This window comes from Pristiophorus japonicus, chromosome 15 (genome assembly GCF_044704955.1).
Source record: "Pristiophorus japonicus isolate sPriJap1 chromosome 15, sPriJap1.hap1, whole genome shotgun sequence".
Classification (NCBI taxonomy): Eukaryota; Metazoa; Chordata; class Chondrichthyes; family Pristiophoridae; genus Pristiophorus; species Pristiophorus japonicus.
In genome coordinates, this window is record NC_091991.1 from 35,625,757 (window position 1) to 35,647,712 (window position 21,956).

General features: G+C 42.5%; 1 protein-coding gene across 2 annotated transcripts in view; it reads right to left on the reverse strand.

Annotated features, from left to right (window-relative positions):
• cped1 (cadherin-like and PC-esterase domain containing 1) overlaps positions 1 to 21,956 on the reverse strand; it is a 373,997-nt gene that overhangs the window by 82,495 nt on the left and 269,546 nt on the right. For both annotated transcript variants that reach the window (XM_070900311.1, XM_070900312.1), the window contains one exon: positions 10,152 to 10,269. In XM_070900311.1, coding sequence (XP_070756412.1) covers positions 10,152 to 10,269 — 118 coding nt within the window. The remainder of the gene's footprint in view (positions 1 to 10,151; positions 10,270 to 21,956) is intronic.

Sequence of the window (21,956 nt, forward strand, 5' to 3'; positions counted from 1 at the left end):
GGCCTCGCAGCATTCCTACCCTTTAACTGAAAGGGAGGGATATCACCAGCGCTGAGCACGGCGCTAAATGACACTGCACGCCTTCCACTCTGCCCCGACTCTCTTCCGCCCCTCTCCGGCTCCCAACACCGCCCATTCATTTTTTACAACAGAAGGACCGACTTTCGATCCATTCTCTGCACCATCTATTCTAGCAGTAATTCTCCATTTAATTCGAATTATCCACCCAAAACGGGGCAGAGGGAAATTTCCAGCACATAACCTTAAAATCAGAGCCAGGCCATTCGGGAGAGAAGTGAGAAAAGACTTCCTGATGGAAAGAGTGGTAGAAGTGTGGAATAATATAATTTAATAAATTGTTAATTATTTCCAGCCTAACCTACACTGTCATTAACCATCTTGTGCAGTGATTCCCTTTTTCCTTTTTCTCACCAACTGTGGAAGTTATTTGACTTCGCTAACTCTCTCTTTGGAGGTTGAGACATACTCTCTGATTTGAAAAAGACAGACTGATAAATACCTTAAAATGGTGACCAAGACCTTGTGAATTTGAATAACTCTGTTAAGTTCAAAAGGAGCTGCTAATCAAACACATATTTGAACAAATCAGAATTTTGTGTTTGAATTGAGTGGCTAAGCCCCTCCTCAGAATACTTATTTATTCAGAACAAATTATTGCAACAATATTTTCTGAAATATTCTTCTGTACTGATACCCTTTACTTACTGTGACAGCTAAAGTAGTTCAAACCAAGCTAACATCGAAAAGAAATGCTTAATTGCTTTGCAGAATTTCTGCCCGTATTGTCTATTGATTACACCCACGTAAAGTCCTTCAATCAGGTAGAACTGATCAAAAAATTTACCTAACATGGCAAGAATCCCACTAGAACTGCTTACATTTAGATCTGGATAGCATCTATAATACAGCAGCATTGAAATCTCATGGGATGAGTGACCATAATATGTTTAAATTTAAGGTTATGTAGCAATCCAGCTGGAACAAAAATATTAAGAAGACAATATTCAGAGGAATGAGGGAAGAACTAAAAAGGTACTAACTGGGAAATATTGCTAAAGTAGATCTTACTTGAGAAAAAAAATTGAACACTTTAAAATAATAGTGTTGAGTTTTCAAAATTAGCATATACCTAAGCAAAAAAAGCATAAGCATTCTCCATAATGAATGAATAGATCAATTAGTATAGAAATTAAAAAGATAAATCTACTATACAAAACTTACATAGATAAAGGAGGGCAAGAGCTCGAGCAAAGCATGATAATTTGTCAAAGTAGGTCAAGAAAGTGTAAAGTGGATGGAAACCTTTGGCCTCCCTTGCCCTGGGCTTCCCTTCCCCTCCATGATCACCCCTGGACACCCCCCACCTCCCCTGCCCCCACATTTACGCTATGCCAGAGACCATTCTCTCGAGAACCTGGCAGCGGCCTCCTGCCACCCAATATCCTGCTCCCTCCTGCCAGCCAGCTCGGGCTTCTCTACGGGTTTGAACGGGAGACTGGGCCAACATTTAAACATGGCCCAGGAGTTAAAATCTTTCTGGCACCATGATGCGAATTTGCCCCAGCCCCTGCATGCCGCATAGCTCCACAGTTACAATTAGGCCTATAGTATGTATCTTGCAACACTCCTTCATGCAACCAAATTTGGAGGTGTTCAAGGTTCAGCTAAACAGAGTTCTGCCAGCAGAGATACCATGGAAGGTAACGTGCAAAGTCCTGGTACTTAAATGTTACTGATCCGGTTATAGAATGCTGTTTGGGATGCTCAGGCAGTTCCTAACATCTTTCAAAATATACTGCACTTACAAGACAAGACAGTGCACAGCCACGAAGAGACAATCAAGACTGACAGTGGCCCAGCCATGTTGACACAGCTCACCAAGAATAAAGAGATCTCACTAACATTCAATGCTGACTCACTTTCTTAATGCCCATGGCAGTGGATACACTTGCAAAGTTCAATGATGCATAAAATGTTACCTCTCTTTGAAGGCATTGCCATAGGGATGCATTGAAAACCTTTTTCCTTTTATCTTCCTATAGAATCTTCCCCAGATGAGGAGGCCAGAGCAAATAGCACCAGGGACTCTGGCATAGCAGAACACATGGGGTAGAAATTGCCCTCTGCCGGAAGCGGGGCGCAACTACCGTTTTTTCAGGTGTGGACACTGCATCTCACTTTAGGCAACTAGGCCCATATAGTAGAGCCTGGCCTCCAGTCGTCTTGGGAGCCCTTGCCACTAGGCCAAGACCTCGCTCTACTAAGCCCATGTGGTAGCCAGTGTGCAACGGCCACTCCACGTTAAAAGAACTCATGCACAGGCATCTTCCACCCTTCATCAAAATCTCAGATGTTTGCTGATCACTCTAGAAAGTTCTGGATCTTCAAATCTGCATTGGCAAGTCAGATGCACTATTCGCATGCAGCACAGGAGTAACTCATTTAGACAACAACCTAAGTTTGAAACAGGTACTCAGAGGCACAACTGGTACATGGTTTGAGTTGTGCTGTGTCTTTACTCTTACGTCTTGTTACAGAATATGAGAATGCTTTGATGTGTATCCAAAGAATTGCTTTCATAGAAACATAGAAATATAGAAAATAGGTGCAGGAGTAGGCCATTCGGCCCTTTGAGCCTGCACTACCATTCAATAAGATCATGACTAATCATTCACCTCAGTACCCCTTTCCTGCTTTCTCTCCATACCCCTTGATCCCTTTAGCCATAAGGGCCATATCCAACTCCCTCTTGAATATATCCAATGAACTGGCATCAACAACTCTCTGCGTTAGGGAATTCCACAGTTTAACAACTCTTTGAGTGAAGAAGTTTCGCCTCATCTTAGTCCTTAATGGCTTACCCTTTATCCTTAGACTGTGACCCCTGGTTCTGGACTTCCCCAACATCGGGAACATTTTTCCTGCATCTAACCTGTCCAGTCCCGTCAGAATTTTATATGTTTATATGAGATCCCCTCTCATCTTTCTAAACTCCAGTGAATACAGGCCCAGTCGATCCAGTCTCTCCTCATATGTCAGTCCTGCCATCCCGGGAATCAGTCTGGTGAACCTTCGCTGCACTCCCTCAATAGCAAGAACGCCTTCCTCAGATTAGGAGACCAAAACTGAACATAATATTCCAGGTGAGGTCTCACCAAGGCCCTGTACAACTGCAGTAAGACCTCCCTGCTCCTATACTCAAATCCCCTAGCTATGAAGGCCAACATACCATTTGCCGCCTTCACCACCTGCTGTACTTGCATGCCAACTTTCAATGACTGATGTACCATAACACCCAGGTCTCGCTGCACCTCACCTTTTCCTAATCTGCCACCATTCAGGTAATATTCTGCCTTTGTGTTTTTGGCACCAAAGTGGATAGCCTCACATTTATCCACATTATACTGCATCTGCCATGCATTTGCCCACTCCCCTAACCTGTCCAAGTTACCCTGCAGCCTCTTAGCGTCCTCCTCACAGCTCACACTGCCACCCAGCTTAGTGCCATCTGCAAACTTGGAGATATTACACTCAATTCCTTCATCTAAATCATTAATGTACATTGTAAATAGCTGGGGTCCCAGCACTGAGCCCTGCGGCACCCCACTAGTCACTGCCTGCCATTCTGAAAAGGACCTGTTTATCCTGACTCTCTGCTTCCTGTCTGCCAACCAGTTCTCCAACCACGTCAGTACATTACCCCCAATACCATGTGCTTTAATTTTGCACACCAATCTCTTGTGTGGGACCTTGTCAAAAGCCTTTTGAAAGTCCAAATACACCACATCCACTGGTTCTCCCTTGTTCACTCTGCTAGTTACATCCTCAAAAAATTCTAGATGATTTGTCAAGCATGATTTCCCTTTCATAAATCTATGCTGACTTGGACCGATCCTATCACTGCTTTCCAAATGCGCTGCTATTTCATCTTTAATATTTGATTCCAACATTTTCCCCACTACTGATGTCAGGCTAACCAGTCTATAATTACCTATTTTCTCTCTCCCTCTTTTTTAAAAAAAATGGTGTTACCTTAGCTACCCTCCAGTCCATAGGAACTGATCCAGAGTCAATAGACTGTTGGAAAATGATCACCAATGCATCCACTATTTCTAGGGCCACATCCTTAAGTACTCTGGGATGCAGACCATCAGGCCTTGGGGATTTATCGGCCTTCAATTTCCATAACACAATTTCCCGCTTAATAAGGATTTCCTTCAGTTCCTCCTTCTCAGTAGACCCTCGGTCCCCTAGTATTTCCAGAAGGTTATTTGTGGCTTCCTTCGTGAAGACAGAACCAAAGTATTTGTTTAACTGGTCTGCCATTTATTTGTTCCCCATTATAAATTCACCTGAATCTCACTAATCTTTTTCTCTTCACATATCTATAGAAGCTTTTGCAGTCAGTTTTTATGTTCCCAGCAAGCTTCCTCTCATACTCTATTTTCCCCCTTCTAATTAAACCCTTTGTCCTCCTCTGCTGAATTCTAAATTTCTCCCAATCCTCAGGTTTGCTGCTTTTTCTGGCCAATTTATATGCCTCTTCCTTGAATTTAACACTATCCTTAATTTCCCTTGTTAGCCACGGTTGAGCCACCTTCCATAGACTCTGGATCAGTTCCTATGGAGTGGAGGGTAGCCAATGTAACCCCACTTTTTAAAAAAGGAGGGAGAGAGAAAACAGGGAATTATAGACCGGTCAGCCTGACATCGGTAGTGGGTAAAATGATGAAATCAATTATTAAGGATGTCATAGCAATGCATTTGGAAAGAGGTGACATGATAGGTCCAAGTCAGCATGGATTTGTGAAAGGGAAATCATGCTTGACAAATCTTCTGGAATTTTTTTGAGGATGTTTCCAGTAGAGTGGACAAGGGAGAACCAGTTGATGTGGTGTATTTGACTTTCAGAAGGCTTTCAACAAGGTCCCACACAAGAAATTAATGTGCAAAGTTAAAGCACATGGGATTGAGGGTAGTGTGCTGAAGTGGATTGAGAACTGGTTGGCAGACAGGAAGCAAAGAGTAGGAGTAAATGGGTACTTTTCAGAATGCAGGCAGTGACTAGTGGGGTACCGCAAGGTTCTGTGCTGGGGCCCCAGCTGTTTACATTGTACATTAATGATTTAGACGAGGGGATTAAATGTAGTATCTCCAAATTTGCGGATGACACTAAGTTGGGTGAGCTGTGAGGAGGATGCTATGAGGCTGCAGAGTGACTTGGATAGGTTAGGTGAGTGGGCAAATGCATGGCAGATGAAGTATAATGTGGATAAATGTGAGGTAAAAACAGAGAGACAGACTATTATCTGAATGGTGACAGATTAGGAAAAGGGGAGGTGCAATGAGACCTGGGTATCATAGTACAACAGTCATTGAAGGTTAGCATACAGGTACAGCAGGCGGTTAAGAAAGCAAATGGCATGTTGGCCTTCATAGTGAGGGGATTTGAGTACAGGGGCAGGGAGGCGTTAATACAGTTGTACAGGGCCTTGGTAAGGCCACACCTGGAGTATTGTGTACAGTTTTGGTCTCCTAACTTGAGGAAGGACATTCTTGCTATTGAGGGAGTGCAGCGAAGGTTCACCAGACTGATTCCCGGGATGGCGGGACTGACATATCAAGAAAGACTGGATCAACTGGGCTTGTATTCACTGGAGTTCAGAAGAATGAGAGGGGATCTCATAGAAACGTTTAAAATTCTGATGGGTTTAGACAGGTTAGATGCAGGAAGAATGTTCCCAATGTTGGGGAAGTCCAGAACCAGGGGTCACAGTCTAAGGATAAGGGGTAAGCCATTTAGGTCCGAGATGAGGAGAAACTTCTTCACCCAGAGAATGGTGAACCTGTGGAATTCTCTACCACAGAAAGTTGTTGAGGCCAGTTCACTAAATATATTCAAAAAGGAGTTAGATGTAGTTCTTACTACTAGGGGGATCAAGGGGTATGGCGAGAAAGCAGGAATGGGGTACTGAAGTTGCATGTTCAGCCATGAACTCATTGAATGGCGGTGCAGGCTCGAAGGGCCGAATGGCCGACTCCTGCACCTATTTTCTATGTTTCTATGTTTCCCCGTTTTATTTTTACTCCAGACAGGGATGTACAATTGTTGAAGTTCATCCACGTGATCTTTAAATGTTTGTCATTGCCTATCCACTGTCAACCCTTAAGTATCATTCGCCAATCTATTCTAGTCAATTCACGTCTCATAAGAACATAAGAACATAAGAATTTGGAACAGGAGTAGGCCATCTAGCCCCTCGAGCCTGCTCCGCCATTCAACAAGATCATGGCTGATCTGGCCGTGGACTCAGCTCCACTTACCCGCCTGCTCCCCGTAAGCCTTAATTCCCTTATTGGTTAAAAATCTATCTATCTGTGATTTGAATACATTCAATGAGCTAGCCTCAACTGCTTCCTTGGGCAGAGAATTCCACAGATTCACAAACCTCTGGGAGAAGAAATTCCTTCTCAACTCGATTTTAAATTGGCTCCCCCGTATTTTGAGGCTGTGCCCCCTAGTTCTAGTCTCCCCGACCAGTGGAAACAACCTCTCTGCCTCTATCTTGTCTATCCCTTTCATTATTTTAAATGTTTCTGTAAGATCACCCCTCATCCTTCTGAACTCCAACGAGTAAAGACCCAGTCTACTCAATCTATCATCATAAGATAACCCCGTCATCTCCGGAATCAGCCTAGTGAATCGTCTCTGTACCCTCTCCAAAGCTAGTATATCCTTCCTTAAGAAAGGTGACCAAAACTGCACGCAGTACTCCAGGTGCGGCCTCACCAATACCCTATACAGTTGCAGCAGGACCTCCCTGCTTTTGTACTCCATCCCTCTCGCAATGAAGGCCAACATTCCATTCGCCTTCCTGATTACCTGCTGCAGCTGCAAACTAACTTTTTGGGATTCATGCACAAGGACCCCCAGGTCCCTCTGCACCGCAGCATGTTGTAATTTCTCCCCATTCAAATAATATTCTCTTTTACTATTTTTTTTTCCAAGGTGGATGACCTCACATTTTCCGACATTGTATTCCATCTGCCAAACCTTAGCCCATTCGCTTAACCTATCTAAATCTCTTTGCAGCCTCTCTGTGTCCTCTACACAACCCGCTTTCCCACTAATCTTTGTGTCATCTGCAAATTTTGTTACACTACACTCTGTCCCCTCTTCCAGGTCATCTATGTATATTGTAAACAGTTGTGGTGCCAGCACCGATCCCTGTGGCACACCACTAACCACCGATTTCCAACCCGAAAAGGACCCTTTTATCCCGACTCTGCTTTCTGTTAGCTAGCCAATTCTCTATCCATGCTAATACATTTCCTCTGACTCCGCGTACCTTTATCTTCTGCAGTAACCTTTTGTGTGGCACCTTATCGAATGCCTTTTGGAAATCTAAATACACTACATCCATCGGTACACCTCTATCCACCATGTTCGTTATATCCTCAAAGAATTCCAGTAAATTAGTTAAACATGATTTCCCCTTCATAAATCCATGTTGCGTCTGCTTGATTGCAGTATTCCTATCTAGATGTCCCGCTATTTCTTCCTTAATGATAGCTTCAAGCATTTTCCCCACTGCAGATGTTAAAGTAACCGGCCTATAGTTACCTGCCTTTTGTCTGCCCCCTTTTTTAAACAGAGGCGTTACATTAGCTGCTTTCCAATCCGCTGGTACCTCCCCAGAATCCAGAGAATTTTGGTAGATTATGACGAATGCATCTGCTATAACTTCCGCCATCTCTTTTAATACCCTAGGATGCATTTTATCAGGACCAGGTGACTTGTCTACCTTGAGTCCCATTAGCCTGTCCAGCACAACCCCCCTAGTGATAGTGATTTTCTCAAGGTCCTCCCTTCCCACATTCCCGTGACCAGCAATTTTTGGCATGGTTTTTGTGTCTTCCACTGTGAAGACCGAAGCAAAATAATTGTTTAAGGTCTCAGCCATTTCCACATTTCCCATTGTTAAATCCCCCTTCTCATCTTCTAAGGGACCATTGAAGTTACCTTTCCTTAAGTTCAGAACCCTAGTCTCTGAATTAACTGTGTCACTCTCCATCTTAATAAAGAATTCTACCATATTATGGTCACTCTTCCCCAAGGGGCCTCGCACAACAAGGTTGCTAATTTGTCCTTTCTCATTACACATCACCCAGTCTAGGATGGCCAGCCCTCTAGTTGGTTCCTCGACATATTGGTCTCGAAAACCATCCCAAATACACTCCAGGAAATCCTCCTCCACCGTATTGCTACCAGTTTGGTTAGCCCAATCTATATGTAGATTAAAGTCGTCCATGATAACTGCTGTACCTTTATTGCACGCATCCCTAATTTCTTGTTTGATGCTGTCCCCAATCTCACTACTAATGTTTGGTGGTCTGTACACAACTCCCACTAACGTTTTCTATCCTTTGGTATTTCGCAGCTCCCCACCCATACAGATTCCACATCATCCAAGCTAATGTCCTTTCTTACTATTGCATTAATTTTCTCTTTAACCAGCAATGCTACCGCACCTCTTTTTCCTCTCTGTCTATCCTTCCTGAATGTTTAATAATCCTGGATGTTGAGTTCCCAGCCTTGGTCACCCTGGAGCCATGTCTCCGTGATGCCAATTATATCATATTCGTTAATTGCTGCCTGCGCAGTTAATTCGTCCACCTTATTATGAATACTCCTCGCATTGAAGCACAGAGCCTTCATGCTTGTCCTTTTAACACACTTTGCACCATTATAATTTTGCTGTAATGTGGCCCTTTTTGATTTTTGCCTTGAGTTTCTCTGCCCTCCACTTTTACTTTTCTTCTTTCTATCTTTGCTTCTGCCCCCATTCCACTTCCCTCTGTCTCCCTGCATAAGTTCCCATCTCCCTGCCATATTAGTTTAACCCCTCCCCAACAGTATTAGCAAACACCCCCACTAGGACATTGGTTCCGGTCCTGCCCAGGTGCAGACCATCCGGTTTGTACTGGTCCCACCTCCCCCAGAAGACTTCATAATGCCTTCAACCTCACGCTCTGTTGGTTTACAAGGATACCATCAGGGAGGTGGTGGTAGAAGGAGGCAAGCCCAAAATAGTTTAATGACTTGACCAGGAAAGCCAGCGTAAGAAAACTGCCAATTTTCCCTTTTCTCACTTTGTACCAATAAGCTCACTCCTGAAATAGAATGTCAAATCTTGATTCAAATTGCACACTGACTGAATGGAACTATGATTCTGCCTCTGGAACTAATATTTTGTGTTTCCTTCACAAGCCTGTCTTGCATGGCTTCCTCTATAACTCCAACCTGTTATGTTACAGGCTCCTTCCAGCACGAGGCAGCACAGTACCTGGTGGCGGCTGGGCGATTACATACTGCTGTTTCCAGGAGTATGTAAAGTGAGCATGGTGATTAAACATGCAGGACAAATTTCTGTTTGTCTAGCCATGGTTTTCATTGTTATGACTAGAGATGTTATGAATCATTCAGGTTTTGATAGCTGTAACTGAAAAATATTTAGGAATATTAAAGATAACAGAAGTTTTTGCAATAGCCAACATTTGGACAAGACAAAATGGTAAAATATCAAAATAAGGCACCTTTCATCTTTTAATGTACTAAATGAGAACTGAACTTGATGATGACCTGAGCGATACCAGGTCAATTTTACCAATCACTGTTCCATTTTTCTTATGCTACTGAACATATAAAATCTTCTACTAGTCAGATGAATCTAACCAATAAACAAGCATCTGGAATTTCCGCTGGGATTCTCCGGCAAATATCTTTTCCACCAAAGGGTGTTGGAAGTTCAAATATGAATTAAATTCTGAAAGTTTAAATCCAGCGGTTAGTATTGCCAAGAAGTCTTATTCTTTTATATGTACTTCAATGTGGGTCTGTTAATACTTAGTTCACTCGCATCTTCCTTTAACAGGATATGAAAGCAAAAACTAGTCAACTTATTTGTGTATGATATACAGACTCCTGCAGAGAAGAAAGGCATTGAGAGCACAGTTTAAATGATATACAATCATAAATTGTATCTGTACTTTACAACACACTACAGGGATTTCCTGCTGACTAAAGTTTTTATGAAAACAGTCTCGACCGCATAGTGATGATTACCTACCTTTGGCATCCCCGGTCTTGCAACCTAGAAGCTGCGTTTGAGCGACTGCTGAGAAATAACTGCTTGACACTGGCTGCAGGCCACAAGGTTCGTCAGGCCGAATTATCAATCCACAGTCCTGCATGGAGATAAAAAGCAAGATGATTGACATTTTAGTTCATGCAGTATCAATTTCTTAAAAAATAATATTGTCAGGTAGCCTAATAGCTTCAGCAGTAGTATGGAATGAGAATAAGCCATTGGCACAGATCATGTACAGCTTACCATTTCATGTATTTTACCTCCATATTGAATCTTGATGGAAAAGTCGTGCATAAATACTTTCTGGCATCCAAAATGTAATGAAATAAAATTCCAGAATAGATGAGACCCTCCCATCTCCTCCAATGCTAATATCACAGGAACCATCCTCTCCTCCTGAAATGTTCAATCATCCCTTCAATCATTTTTTCAATATTTACATATTTAATCACTTCTTCCTATAACCATCAAATCCATTCCATATTCCGAGTCAGATATTTATCCTTGGTTCCTATCCTCCTGTTCCTAAGGAGATGGGTCACTGTAAATTATACAAGTGCATTTGATATCCTGATCAAGTGCAGGAAACCAAGAAACATTCAGAGTAATTTTACAAAATAATTTGCCCAACTTGAGTTCGTATCATTAATAAAGTTGTGTGTTTTTTTCCATTTACATTAACAGATGGAAAATTATGAGGAACACATGCCTCAATTCCTGATGTGGCTCTTAGTGGATAGCACTCCATGCTAGGAGCACAATTTCATTAAATTATCCCTATATTACCTTATTGAAGTCCGTATGGCTTAGTTACTATGGCTCGAGAGGAAATGGAGAGAAATTATTTCACACAGAGTTATAATCTGGAATGCACTATCTGAAAGTGTGTTTTCAAATCCCTCCATGGCCTCGCCCTTCCCCATGCCTGTAACCTCTGCCACCAATACAACCCTTTGAGATATCTGCGCTCCTCTAATTCTGGACTCTTGAGCATCCCTGATTTTCATCACTCCACCATTGCTGGCTGTTCCTTCAGCTGCTGAGGCCCTATGCTCTGGAATTCCTTCCTTAAACCTCTCCACCTCTCTACCTCTTTTTCCTCCTTTAAGATGCGCCTCAAAACCTACCATTTGGACCAAACTTTGGGTCATCTGCCGTAATATCTCCCTATGTGGCACGGTGTCAAATTTTGTTTGATAACGCCCGTGATGTGCCTTGGGACATTTTACTATGTTAAAGGCACTAGACAATTGCAAGTTGTTGTTGTGGTAGAGGAATCATTTAATAGGAACTTTCAAAAGCCAATTGACCATGTATTTGAAGAGAACTCATTTGCAGGCTTATGGGGAAAATGCTGGGGTGTGAGACTAAATTGGACTGCTCTTTCAAAGAGCTGACACAGGCACGACAGGCCAAATGGCCTCTTTCTGTTCTGTAAGATTCTATGATTCTACTTACTAGGTAAATTCTTTCAGCCATATATTAGCATTGATAAGCCACCAAACAAAAATGTTGTAACAGTGTTGTAGCATTTTCTTCGTTATATGAAATCACGCAACTAAACAAAGAAACAGAATGCAACATCTGTGTTTCTATAGCATTCTTCCCATACAGCTAGACATCTGATAGAGCTCTGCAGCGTAATGGACAGAGCAAGTGGGGAAAAAGGATAACTGGGTTGGGGGCAAAAGCATGGCCAAATACGAGTCTTAAAGAGACCTCCGAAGTCAGGGATGGAGGTGACAAAGCAGAGGTGCTTGGGGTGGGGTGAGGGGGAGTAAGAGTTCCAAAGGGTGAAGCATAGTGGCTGAAGGAGTGGGCACAAATGGTAGAAAGGGGAACAAGTTGTAGGTCTTTGGTTGGGGGGAGTGGGATGTATGGCTGGAGGAGATCACTGAGATAGTGTGGTGCATGGCCATGGAGAGATGAATGTGAGAATGAGGATCTTAAAGACAATTTAGAGAGGCTAATTGTAGCAGCCCTACTGAGAAACCAATGGATCTGGTGAACATAGGGCTAGGGAGTATGGCCTTATGTGATGATAGTGCATTTTGGATGAAATGTTAATTTACAGAGAATGGTGAGCAGCTTTTCAGCAGCAGAGGTGGAGAGACAGAGAAAAGGCAGGACATGTTTTGGAGGGGGCAAAAAAGGTGCTGGACTGAATGTGGGAGAGTAAGTTGAGCTTGCGCATTATATGAGCATTCTGCTGTTCTTGATTTAGCCTGAGGTAGTAGCTGGGGGGAGGTTGGTGGAGGATGGAGTCAAGGTGAGAGGTGAGTAGGTGGGGGGTGGGATGGGGGGAGTGGTCAGAGGAGACAGAAGCAGCAGAGTGGATGTTCTTGATTTTGGACAGCAAGAAGTCCATAGCGACCACTCCCCAATTAGTGTGAGCAGAGGATGTAATGTGCAGTGGCAGAAAGTAGGAGGAGAAAGTAGGAGGGAGCTGAAGTTGTTCCAGTTCTCCAGGAAAATCTTACAGTAATATCAGGATTTGGCCTTAGAAAGGGAGGGCTGGTAGAGCTTAAGGTGATCAAGCCATATTTGATCATTGTTATGTATGCAAAAACTAAGTACTGTTTAACTGAACAAGGTACAACCTTGTTCTGCTTTATTATGGCCCAAAGTGTCTGACTCACAAAATGGCTGGCCTTTTATACCAGTGCAGCACCATGTTCGTGCTGCTCAGTGGCCTCCAACAATGACACCATCTGGTGGCTACAAACAGCATGTACATACATGACAATACCCTCCTCTGAGATCTTATCACAGTCTTTCACAGGTTGAGATGGTCCGGTGCTTTACGCTCCCGGGTTGACCGTCTCTGTTCAATTCCGGCCTTGGGTGAATGTGCGGAGTCTGTTGTGGCTGGTGGCTGGATGGCTGACTTGTTGGGGGTGGCAGTGGCCATGTCAGGAATTGCAAGTCCATTTTTATTGAACAAGCCCGTGATGGAAATTCTGGGTTCACTGATGACCCTTGAGTCCACTGAAGGCTGCTGGTAGGTTGGTTGGTCGTCGATGGTTTCTTCGTCCAACTGCTCTGGCTCAGCTTTGTTTGATCCATGTGTTTCCTGCAAGTTTGCTCATTCTTAATAACAAATACTCTGTTGCCCTCCTTGGCCATGACCGTACCAGTGATCCATTTGGGATCCTGACCATAATTCAACACATATACAGGATCATTAACAGAAATCTCACATGACACAGTTGTGCGATTGTGGTACCCTTGTTGACTCTGTCTTCTGTATTCAACATGATTACTTAAATCTGGGTGTACAAGAGATAATTTGGTCTTACAATCTCTTTTCATCATGAATTTAGCAGGCGAGACCCCTGTGAGTGTGTGGGTCTTGTCCTGTAACTCAGCAGTATGCAAGACAAGCGGATCTGCAGTGACCCTTGGGTTACGCTCCTCATGCTTTGCTAGATAATTTGTACTGCATGTTCTGCTTGTCTGTTAGACATAGGCTTGAACGGTGCTGACCTTACACCTTTTATGCCATTAAGTTTTACAAATGCCTGAAACTCCTGACTGGTAAAGCACGACCTATTGTCGCTCACCACTATGTCAGGCAGACCATGTGTTGCGAACATGATATTGAGATTCTCTATGGTTGCCGTGGACGTACTGGATGACACGATTATGCATTCTATCCACTTCGAATAAGCATCCACCACCACTAAAAACATCTTGCCCAGGAAGGGACCTGCAAAATCTACATGGATCCTGGACGAAGGTTTGGATGGCCATGACCACAGACTCAGCGGCGATTCTGCTGGTGCTTTGCTGAGCTGCATGCAGGTATTGCACTGATGCACGCATGCTTCCAGCTCAGAATCAATTCCTGGCCACCATACGTGGGATCTGGCGATGGCCTTCATCATCACCATACCCGGATGTGTGCTGTGTAAATTTCTCTCTCCCTTTCTTAGGCATTACAACTTGATTGCCCCACAATATGCAATCTACTTGAATAGACAGTTCATCCTTGTGACGAATGTATGATTTGGCCTCCTCGCACATTTGCTTAGGTCTGGCAGATCAATCCACATTGAGGATGCAACCCTTTACTACCGATAGTATCGGGTCCTAGTTGGTCCAGATCTTAACTTGTTGAGCCGTGACAGGGGTACCTTCACTCTCAAGAGCATCCATGATTTACATTAAATCTGCCGGTTGTGGTGTTTCCAGCTCCGGTGTGGGCAACGGCAACCAGCTCAAAGCATCGGCACAATTCTCTGTGCCAGGTCTGTGGTGAATGACATAATCATAGGCAGATAATGTCAGCGCCCATCTTTGGATGTGGGATGAAGCATTGGTATTGATACCTTTGCTCTCGGAAAACAACAAAATGAGCGGTTTGTGATTGGTCTCTAATTCGAACCCCAGACCAAACAGGTATTGATGCATCTTTTTAACATCATTCACACACGCTAAAGCTTCTTTTTCTACCATACTGTAGGCTCTTTCTGCTTTAGACAAACTTTTGGATGCATACGCGACAGGTTGAAGTTTCCTCGACTCATTGGCTTGTTGTAACACGCAACCAATTCCATATGATGATGCGTCACAGCCAAAACTAAACATTTACATGGGTCATAATGTACCAGCAGCTTGTTCGTGCAAAGCACATTGGTGGCTTTCTCGAAAGCTCTGTCTTACATTGCGCCCCACACCCAGTTGTTGCCTTTTCTCAATAGCATGTGCAGTGGTTCAAGTAAGGTGCTCAATTTAGGTAGGAAGTTACCAAAGTACTTGAGTAGACCTAGGAATGAATGGAGCTCCGTCACAATCTGCGGCTTGGGTGCATCCTTGATGACTTTGGTTTTCACGGCAGTAGGTCTGATGCCATCAGCGGCGATTTTCCTCCCGAGGAATTCGACCTCCAGTGCCATGAAGACGCACTTCGAGCATTTAAGTCTGTGTCCCACTCTGTCCAAACGCAGTAGAACCTCTTCCAGGTTGTTCAGATGTTCCTTGGAGTCACGACCGGTGATTAGGATGTGATCTTGGAACACGATGGTTCTGGGAACGGACTTCAGTAGACTTTCCATATTCCTCTGCAATATCGCTGCAGCCGAGCGAATTCCAAACGGGCACCTGTGATAAATAAGCAGTCATTTGTGCGTGTTAATGCACGTAAGTCTCTTCGACGCCTCGACCAACTCCTGCGTAATATAGGCTGATGTCAAGTCCAGTTTTGTGAACGACTTCCCTCCACCTAGCATCGCAAACAAGTCATCAGCCTTCGGTAACGGGTACTGATCTTGTTTTGAAACCCTGTTGATCATAGCCTTGTAGTCTCCACAGATTCTGACTGTGCCATCACTTTTCAGCACAGGAACAATGGGGCTGGCCCATTCATTAAATTTGACCGGTGATATGATCCCTTTGCACTGGAGTCTGTCCAGTTCAATTTCAACCTTCTCCCTCATCATATATGGCACTGCCCAAGCTTTATGATGGACGGGTCTTGCATCTGAGTCCACGTGGATCTGCACCTTGGATCCCGTGAATTTGCCGATACCCGGGTCAAACAGAGAGGGAAACTTGCTCAATACTTGGGCACATATATCTTCCTCCAATGACAACGCTTTTATGTCGTTCCATGCGCATCTGATTTTCTCCAACCAGCTCCTGCCGAGCAGCATTGGGCCATTGCCTTGAACAATCCACAGCAGTAACTCGTGAACCGCACCGTTAGACGACACGTTAATTTGTGCACTGCCAATCACCTTTATCAGTTCTTTGGTGTACGTGCACAGCTTGCCGTTAACAGGCTCAGCCTGGGCCTCAAAGTCTTAGTATCCCACAGATTATTAAATGCCCTCTCGTTCATGATCGATTGACTCGCCCCTGTGTCCAGTTCCATCGATACCGGTATCCCGTTAAACTTCACAATAATCTAAATTGGTTTACTCTTGATTATGAAAGAGTACAGTCCATACACTTCCTCCTCTGACATCTCGGATTGCATATCCGGTCCGGCTGCATTCACGAAACCTGTGGCTGCCCAAAGTCCGCCAGCGGGAGTGTATCTGACTTCTCCGTGTTGGCGTTGTGGGGGAGCGATTTAAGCAATATAGTTGCAAAGGTTGTTTGAGAGTGGGGCATCTCCAGTGCAAGTGTCCACAGATGAGCAAACGAGCTGCGACACACCACGTGGAGGATGAGAGTCAGACTAGCGCGGATCCGGCCCTGCCGTGTGCCGCTCTGCCGAACGCCGAATCAATCGCATTTACAGTACTTGCCGAGGTGCGGTTCTTCACCGATATTTGCTTTAAACTCCTGTCCATCGTCATACACGATTGAGCGATCTGGATGTCCCTTTTTAAATCCAACTCCTCCACCGCCAGAAGTTTGCGCAGGATCACCTCGTGGTTGATACCGATAACAAAGAAGTCCCGCAGCATGTCTGCCAACACCGTCCCGAACTTGCACAGTCCCGCTAGACGTCTCAGGTCAGCAATGAATTCCGCCGTGCTCTGGCCCTCCGATCGAACGTGTGTATAAAACCTGTATCTCGAACTGATGATGTCGTCGTCTGGCTTGAGGTGCTCCCGTACCAATGTACACAACTCCCCGTATGTTTTCTCTGTTGGATCACTAGGCATGAGTAGATTCTTTATCAGACCGTAGATCTTTGAACTGCACACAGTGAGGAACACGACTCGGCACCGATCTGCATCGTCGACCCCCTTCAATTTTTTGGTCACGAAGTACTGATTCAAATGGCTCACAAAGTCTGCCCAATCTTCTCCCTCTACAAATCGCTCTAAAAATCCAATCGTGCTCATTTTGCAAACAAAGGTTCTTGTATTTTTGTCGCCAAATGTTATGTATGCAATAAAGGTACAAACTGAGTACTGTTTAACTGAACAAGGTACAACCTTGGCTCTGCTTTATTACGGCCCAAAGTGCCTGACTCACAAAATGGCTGACCTTTTATACCAGAGCAGCATCATGTGCGTGCTGCTCAGTGGCCTCCAACAATGACACCATCTGGTGGCTACAAACAGCATGTACATACATGACAATAATGAACAGCCTGACTGTGCTTGCCAAGTCCTCTAAAGCTTATGGCCTGCTGACTTGAAATTGGAAAGGTGCCTGTTTTATAGGAGGAGAGGTGGTGGTAGCAGGCTGGCTGTGGTCTAATGCGGTCAAATGTGTCCAAAGAGGAGGCAAAATAGCTGTGGCAGAAATTTATAGAGATACAAATGTTACTGCAGGTGTGGGCCTGATTTGAGGGAGGTTGTACTGTGAGAGAATAAGTATAATGGAGTTAGGGTGTTGTTTTTCCAAGAGCAGAAGGCAATAGTGGAGGTGTTTTGGACAGGCAGGGGATATAAAGGAGAACAGAGATGATGAAGTGATCAGAGAATACCTCAGAAATCTTGAGATTGCCTGTGATGACAAGGTCATGATGGCCATGTGGAGTGTGAGGTTGAAGAAAGTGAAGAGCGGTAAGAGGTCAGGTGAAGTGGGGAATGATAATTTGATGAAGTCACCAAGGATAAGGAGTTGTTCGTGCAGAGACAGGGGACAGGCAGAAGATGCACTTTGAAGGAGAAGTGGGAGAGGTGAGTTGATTGACTGTGACATAAGAACTGAAGGAATGGGGGGAACATCACAACGTTGTTCAAGAGATTGAGGATACTTTATAGGAGAAAACGTACGGGGAAGATGGCCAAAGACTTGCTGAGCTGACTGGGGTGACAGGTGAGTATTATAATAAAAACTAAAAATGCACAACAGGCCAGTCATCGTCTAAAAGATAAAGATACCTTAATGTTTCAGGAGGGAGATAAGAACATAAGAATTAGTCATAAGGAGTAGGCCATTCAGCCCTTCGAGCCTGCTCCTCCATTCAATAAGATCTTGACTGACCTACTTCAACTCCACTTTCACGCCCTAACCCTATATCTCTCGATTCCCTTTGTATCTAAAATCTATCGATCTGTCTTGACATACTCAACGACTGAGTAGCCAAAACCCTCTGAGGTAGAGAATTCCAAAGATTCACAACCCTCTGAATGAAGATGGGATCCTTCCTTTTCTTTTTTATTTAACTCCTTTGAACTAGAATTCAATGTTTGCTATCAGTTTAAATGATAGAAAATAAATGAAAGAACTTACAAAAAATAATCACAAAAAAGTCAGAAAACGAAAATGAATGCATGTAAAAAAATGAGGTGTGTTTAAAAGTATATCCTCTCACAAGAATAATACATTGGACAAGTGTGTTTTTACATAGAGTCTACAGAACTGGAGCAGGCCATTCGGCCCAACTGGTCCACGCCGGTGTTTATGCTGTACATGAGCCAAAGCACTGTTTGAAGTACCGCTGTATTGGTCATCCTTCATCTCTTTAATTTTAAATGTTAGTTAAATGACAAAATGACCAGACAGTTTTCTTTTCAACTAAACAGGGTGTTTGCCAGTATAAATATTGATAGAAATGTAACACTTTTTTGACTTTAAACTGCTATAGCTCGAAATACGATGTGGCACATGTAGCTGGACAGACTTCAGTAGCAGTTCTGAATTTGTTCTTGGCACAAGGCCTCTTCTGTTTAACGATATGTGGAAAGGTCAGACAAGATGAATCATACTGTGAATCAATTGTGTCAGACTGCAATGTTCATTTAGAGTCTAGAGGACTGAGCTTACTACAGTTATTTGGAGGAATTACTCAAACTAACATGGACATCAGAAAGTTCCTACCTTTCAGCCTAACAATTTGCACAGGGCTTCACAGGGTAGCATGACATTTCTGAACATTCTGTGATTGCTGTCAACAAAGTGCAACAAGATAACTTAACAGGGATTTGCTTGTTCATACTTGTGCACTGCATGGTATATGTGTCAAACAGAAAATTACCATAGATTATATATAAGAATATTCAAGAAATAAAAACATAAACAAAGCTTTAATGGAAAGGCAGTTTCCCACTCAGTTTTTATGAGTTCAATATCTTCTAAATTATCCTTCTAATTAAGTTACATTTTTGATTATGAGCTGAAGAGAGAAATTTCCATTTTCAATAATTTTAGTAAAAAAGTAGATGGTCACTTTATCTCTTTTCACTGAAATTAGCAAACACAAGAATTTCACTATTGTGATGATAAAATTCAATCTGGTTTGTGGCTATGTTAGAAGCAAATAATTACAATAATACATTCTGAAGAATAAAAGTAAAAGCTGTATTGCTAGTCTTTTCCTTTTGGTTCAATACATTCTGTTTGCACAGCATGCTAATCTTTTCTGATCAAAGAGGGTTCTAATACACACCGATAAAAGTAAAAGAGGAACATTATTGCTGGAGGTCAGGATATACACATTAACTATCCCACTAAGACTTACATTATGGGTTTTGTTAACACCTTGTGGATTTGTCATGTCATCAACAGGTACTGAAGTGCCATGACATCCCTGTTGCCTTGCACAGAGATGAAACGGCTCACTATCTTAGGTATGTTTACAAACTATCACTCATACTAAAGATGAGATGTGAGCAAGCAAGCTAATGTGACCATTTTCCTCTTCACAGTGACTATTTCTATTAACTCATTTTTTGAAGTCAGATAAAAATAGGCTATAGGCATCTGGAATGGGATCAAAAGGCAATATCTATGAAAAATACTGAAATATTTATGAATGTAGATAGATGCAGTTGAGTTTATTTTAAACTCATTTCACTGCAATTAATTATGTACTGAGTTTCTGCCGGTATTCCATTGTATATCAAAACACAATAATAGTTGATTATTACAACAGTTCTTTCTAACTAACTGTTTATCATAGTTTTTTATGCTGCAGATACAAAAGTTAGAACGCTGATCTAAACATTGTAATTTAAAATACTATTCTGATCTCACTAAATCAGCTTTAAAAATGGTACCATATGGCCAGTTCCACAAACTGGCACAGTAAATCTTAACTCACAAACAACATGCAGACCATATATAACTTCCTTATGTCTAAAAAAACTGGCAAAAATGAAAAGAAAGATCAAAATGTAAGCTTGCACCAGAAAATAATTCAAACCTTATTTATAATTTTAAACATTGAATTAAACAGAGTCAATTCTAGAGGGCAACATTTCCTTCTGATTATACTCTAGTTTTATTACAATAATTTTTACTAATATTCAATTGTGTATTAATGTAAAACAGCTCTGGGGTTTTCTGAGGCCCAAAAATGTACTGTATATTGTAGATACATTTGCACTACCATATCATGAATATTGTATTTTTAATTTAATGTGGGAAAAGTAGATAATTAAAATAAAATTGCATAAATATTTATTTTCAACTTTTCTCAAGAATATTTCTCTACAATAGCAGAAACAAAGAATGGAATATAGATAAAATATATTACATAATTGGTGATCCAATTAACTCAATTATGTTTTATCAAATGCCAAGGATTAGGTAAACAAAGCATGAATATTTGCACCACCCCCACATACCAGCCTGTCCTAATCAAGACACTCCCTCTATCTCCAGGGGAAACACTTTTTATAGACCAGTTAAACATTAAAAAATATATATTTCTGCAGTTAGAACTACATAGAATATATATATATATTTAATATGCAAAAAAATAGAACTAGTGAACCAATTGCCTTAAATGTATTGTTAATTTACTGTTAATGAATTTATTATGAATCCTTCAAAGATACTTCTTAGTTACAAGGAAAACAAAAGCACACAATAAATGAAATGGAAACGAGAAGAAACCTGCCAATAATCAAAATAAAGTATAAAGAATAACAGATAGCAAGCAGATTGGTAAATTATGTGTGTCTCAAAGAATTCTTTATCAACCTGTGAAACCATAACAAAATATGCAAGAGTCACATTGAAGATCAACATCCATGCAAATGAATGTAAATAGCTGTTTTTTGTGATTTCCCAAACTTTTCTCTGGGAATATACTGACACTGCATGAGCTCTAGAAGGAAGGGACATTTTCACGTTTTAAAGTTGAATTCTAAAGGTACTGTACTGTTTCCTGTTGGACTTAAAGATCGTTTCTGTCTGTTTTTTGAATTTTTTTGGGTGTCTCTTTACTATTGCATCAGTTGCAGATTTTCTTCAGTACCTTGTTGCACTTTTTTCTATTGCTCTCGATAAGGTTTTCCTACCACAGAATTGGTGCCAGCAGCAACTTCTGAAGGAGATCCTGCTTGCATTCAGAGATTTGGAGGAGCTATCAGAGGCAGATGTGATTCCATTTGAGGCATTCTGCCTTTATTCAAAACATTGTGTTACAGGCAGCTCGCCAATCGGGGAGGGAGGACGCTGTAATTCCCTGTGGCCAAATTGGAAGTTTTAGCTGCAACCAGGGAAGGCAATCATGAGGCGAGTGACCCCACAATAAAGAAACCTACACCCATGGGGCCTGCAGCATGAAGGACTGCTGGTTAAGCTGCTCAATGCCTGGTTCTATGCACATCATAGGGCCTGGGCCGCCCTGGAAAAGCCCCAATGAAAACACCAGCGAGCAGCAAAAGAGTAGTAAGTGCATCACTGCAAGTATCGAGATGTTACCATCACATTCCCACTGGGTGGAAACCCTCAAAATCGGGGTACTGGATTCACCATCTATGCTTCAGGAGGCAGGTCGTGACTCAGTTATGCAATTTCCTTGAGTTGGACCTTCAGCCAACATTCTTCAACAGAGAGTCTAACCACCTCATCTTGACCATCAATGGCACTAGCTTCACTGAATCCCCCCATCCATCAACATCCTGGAGTCGACATTGTTCAGAA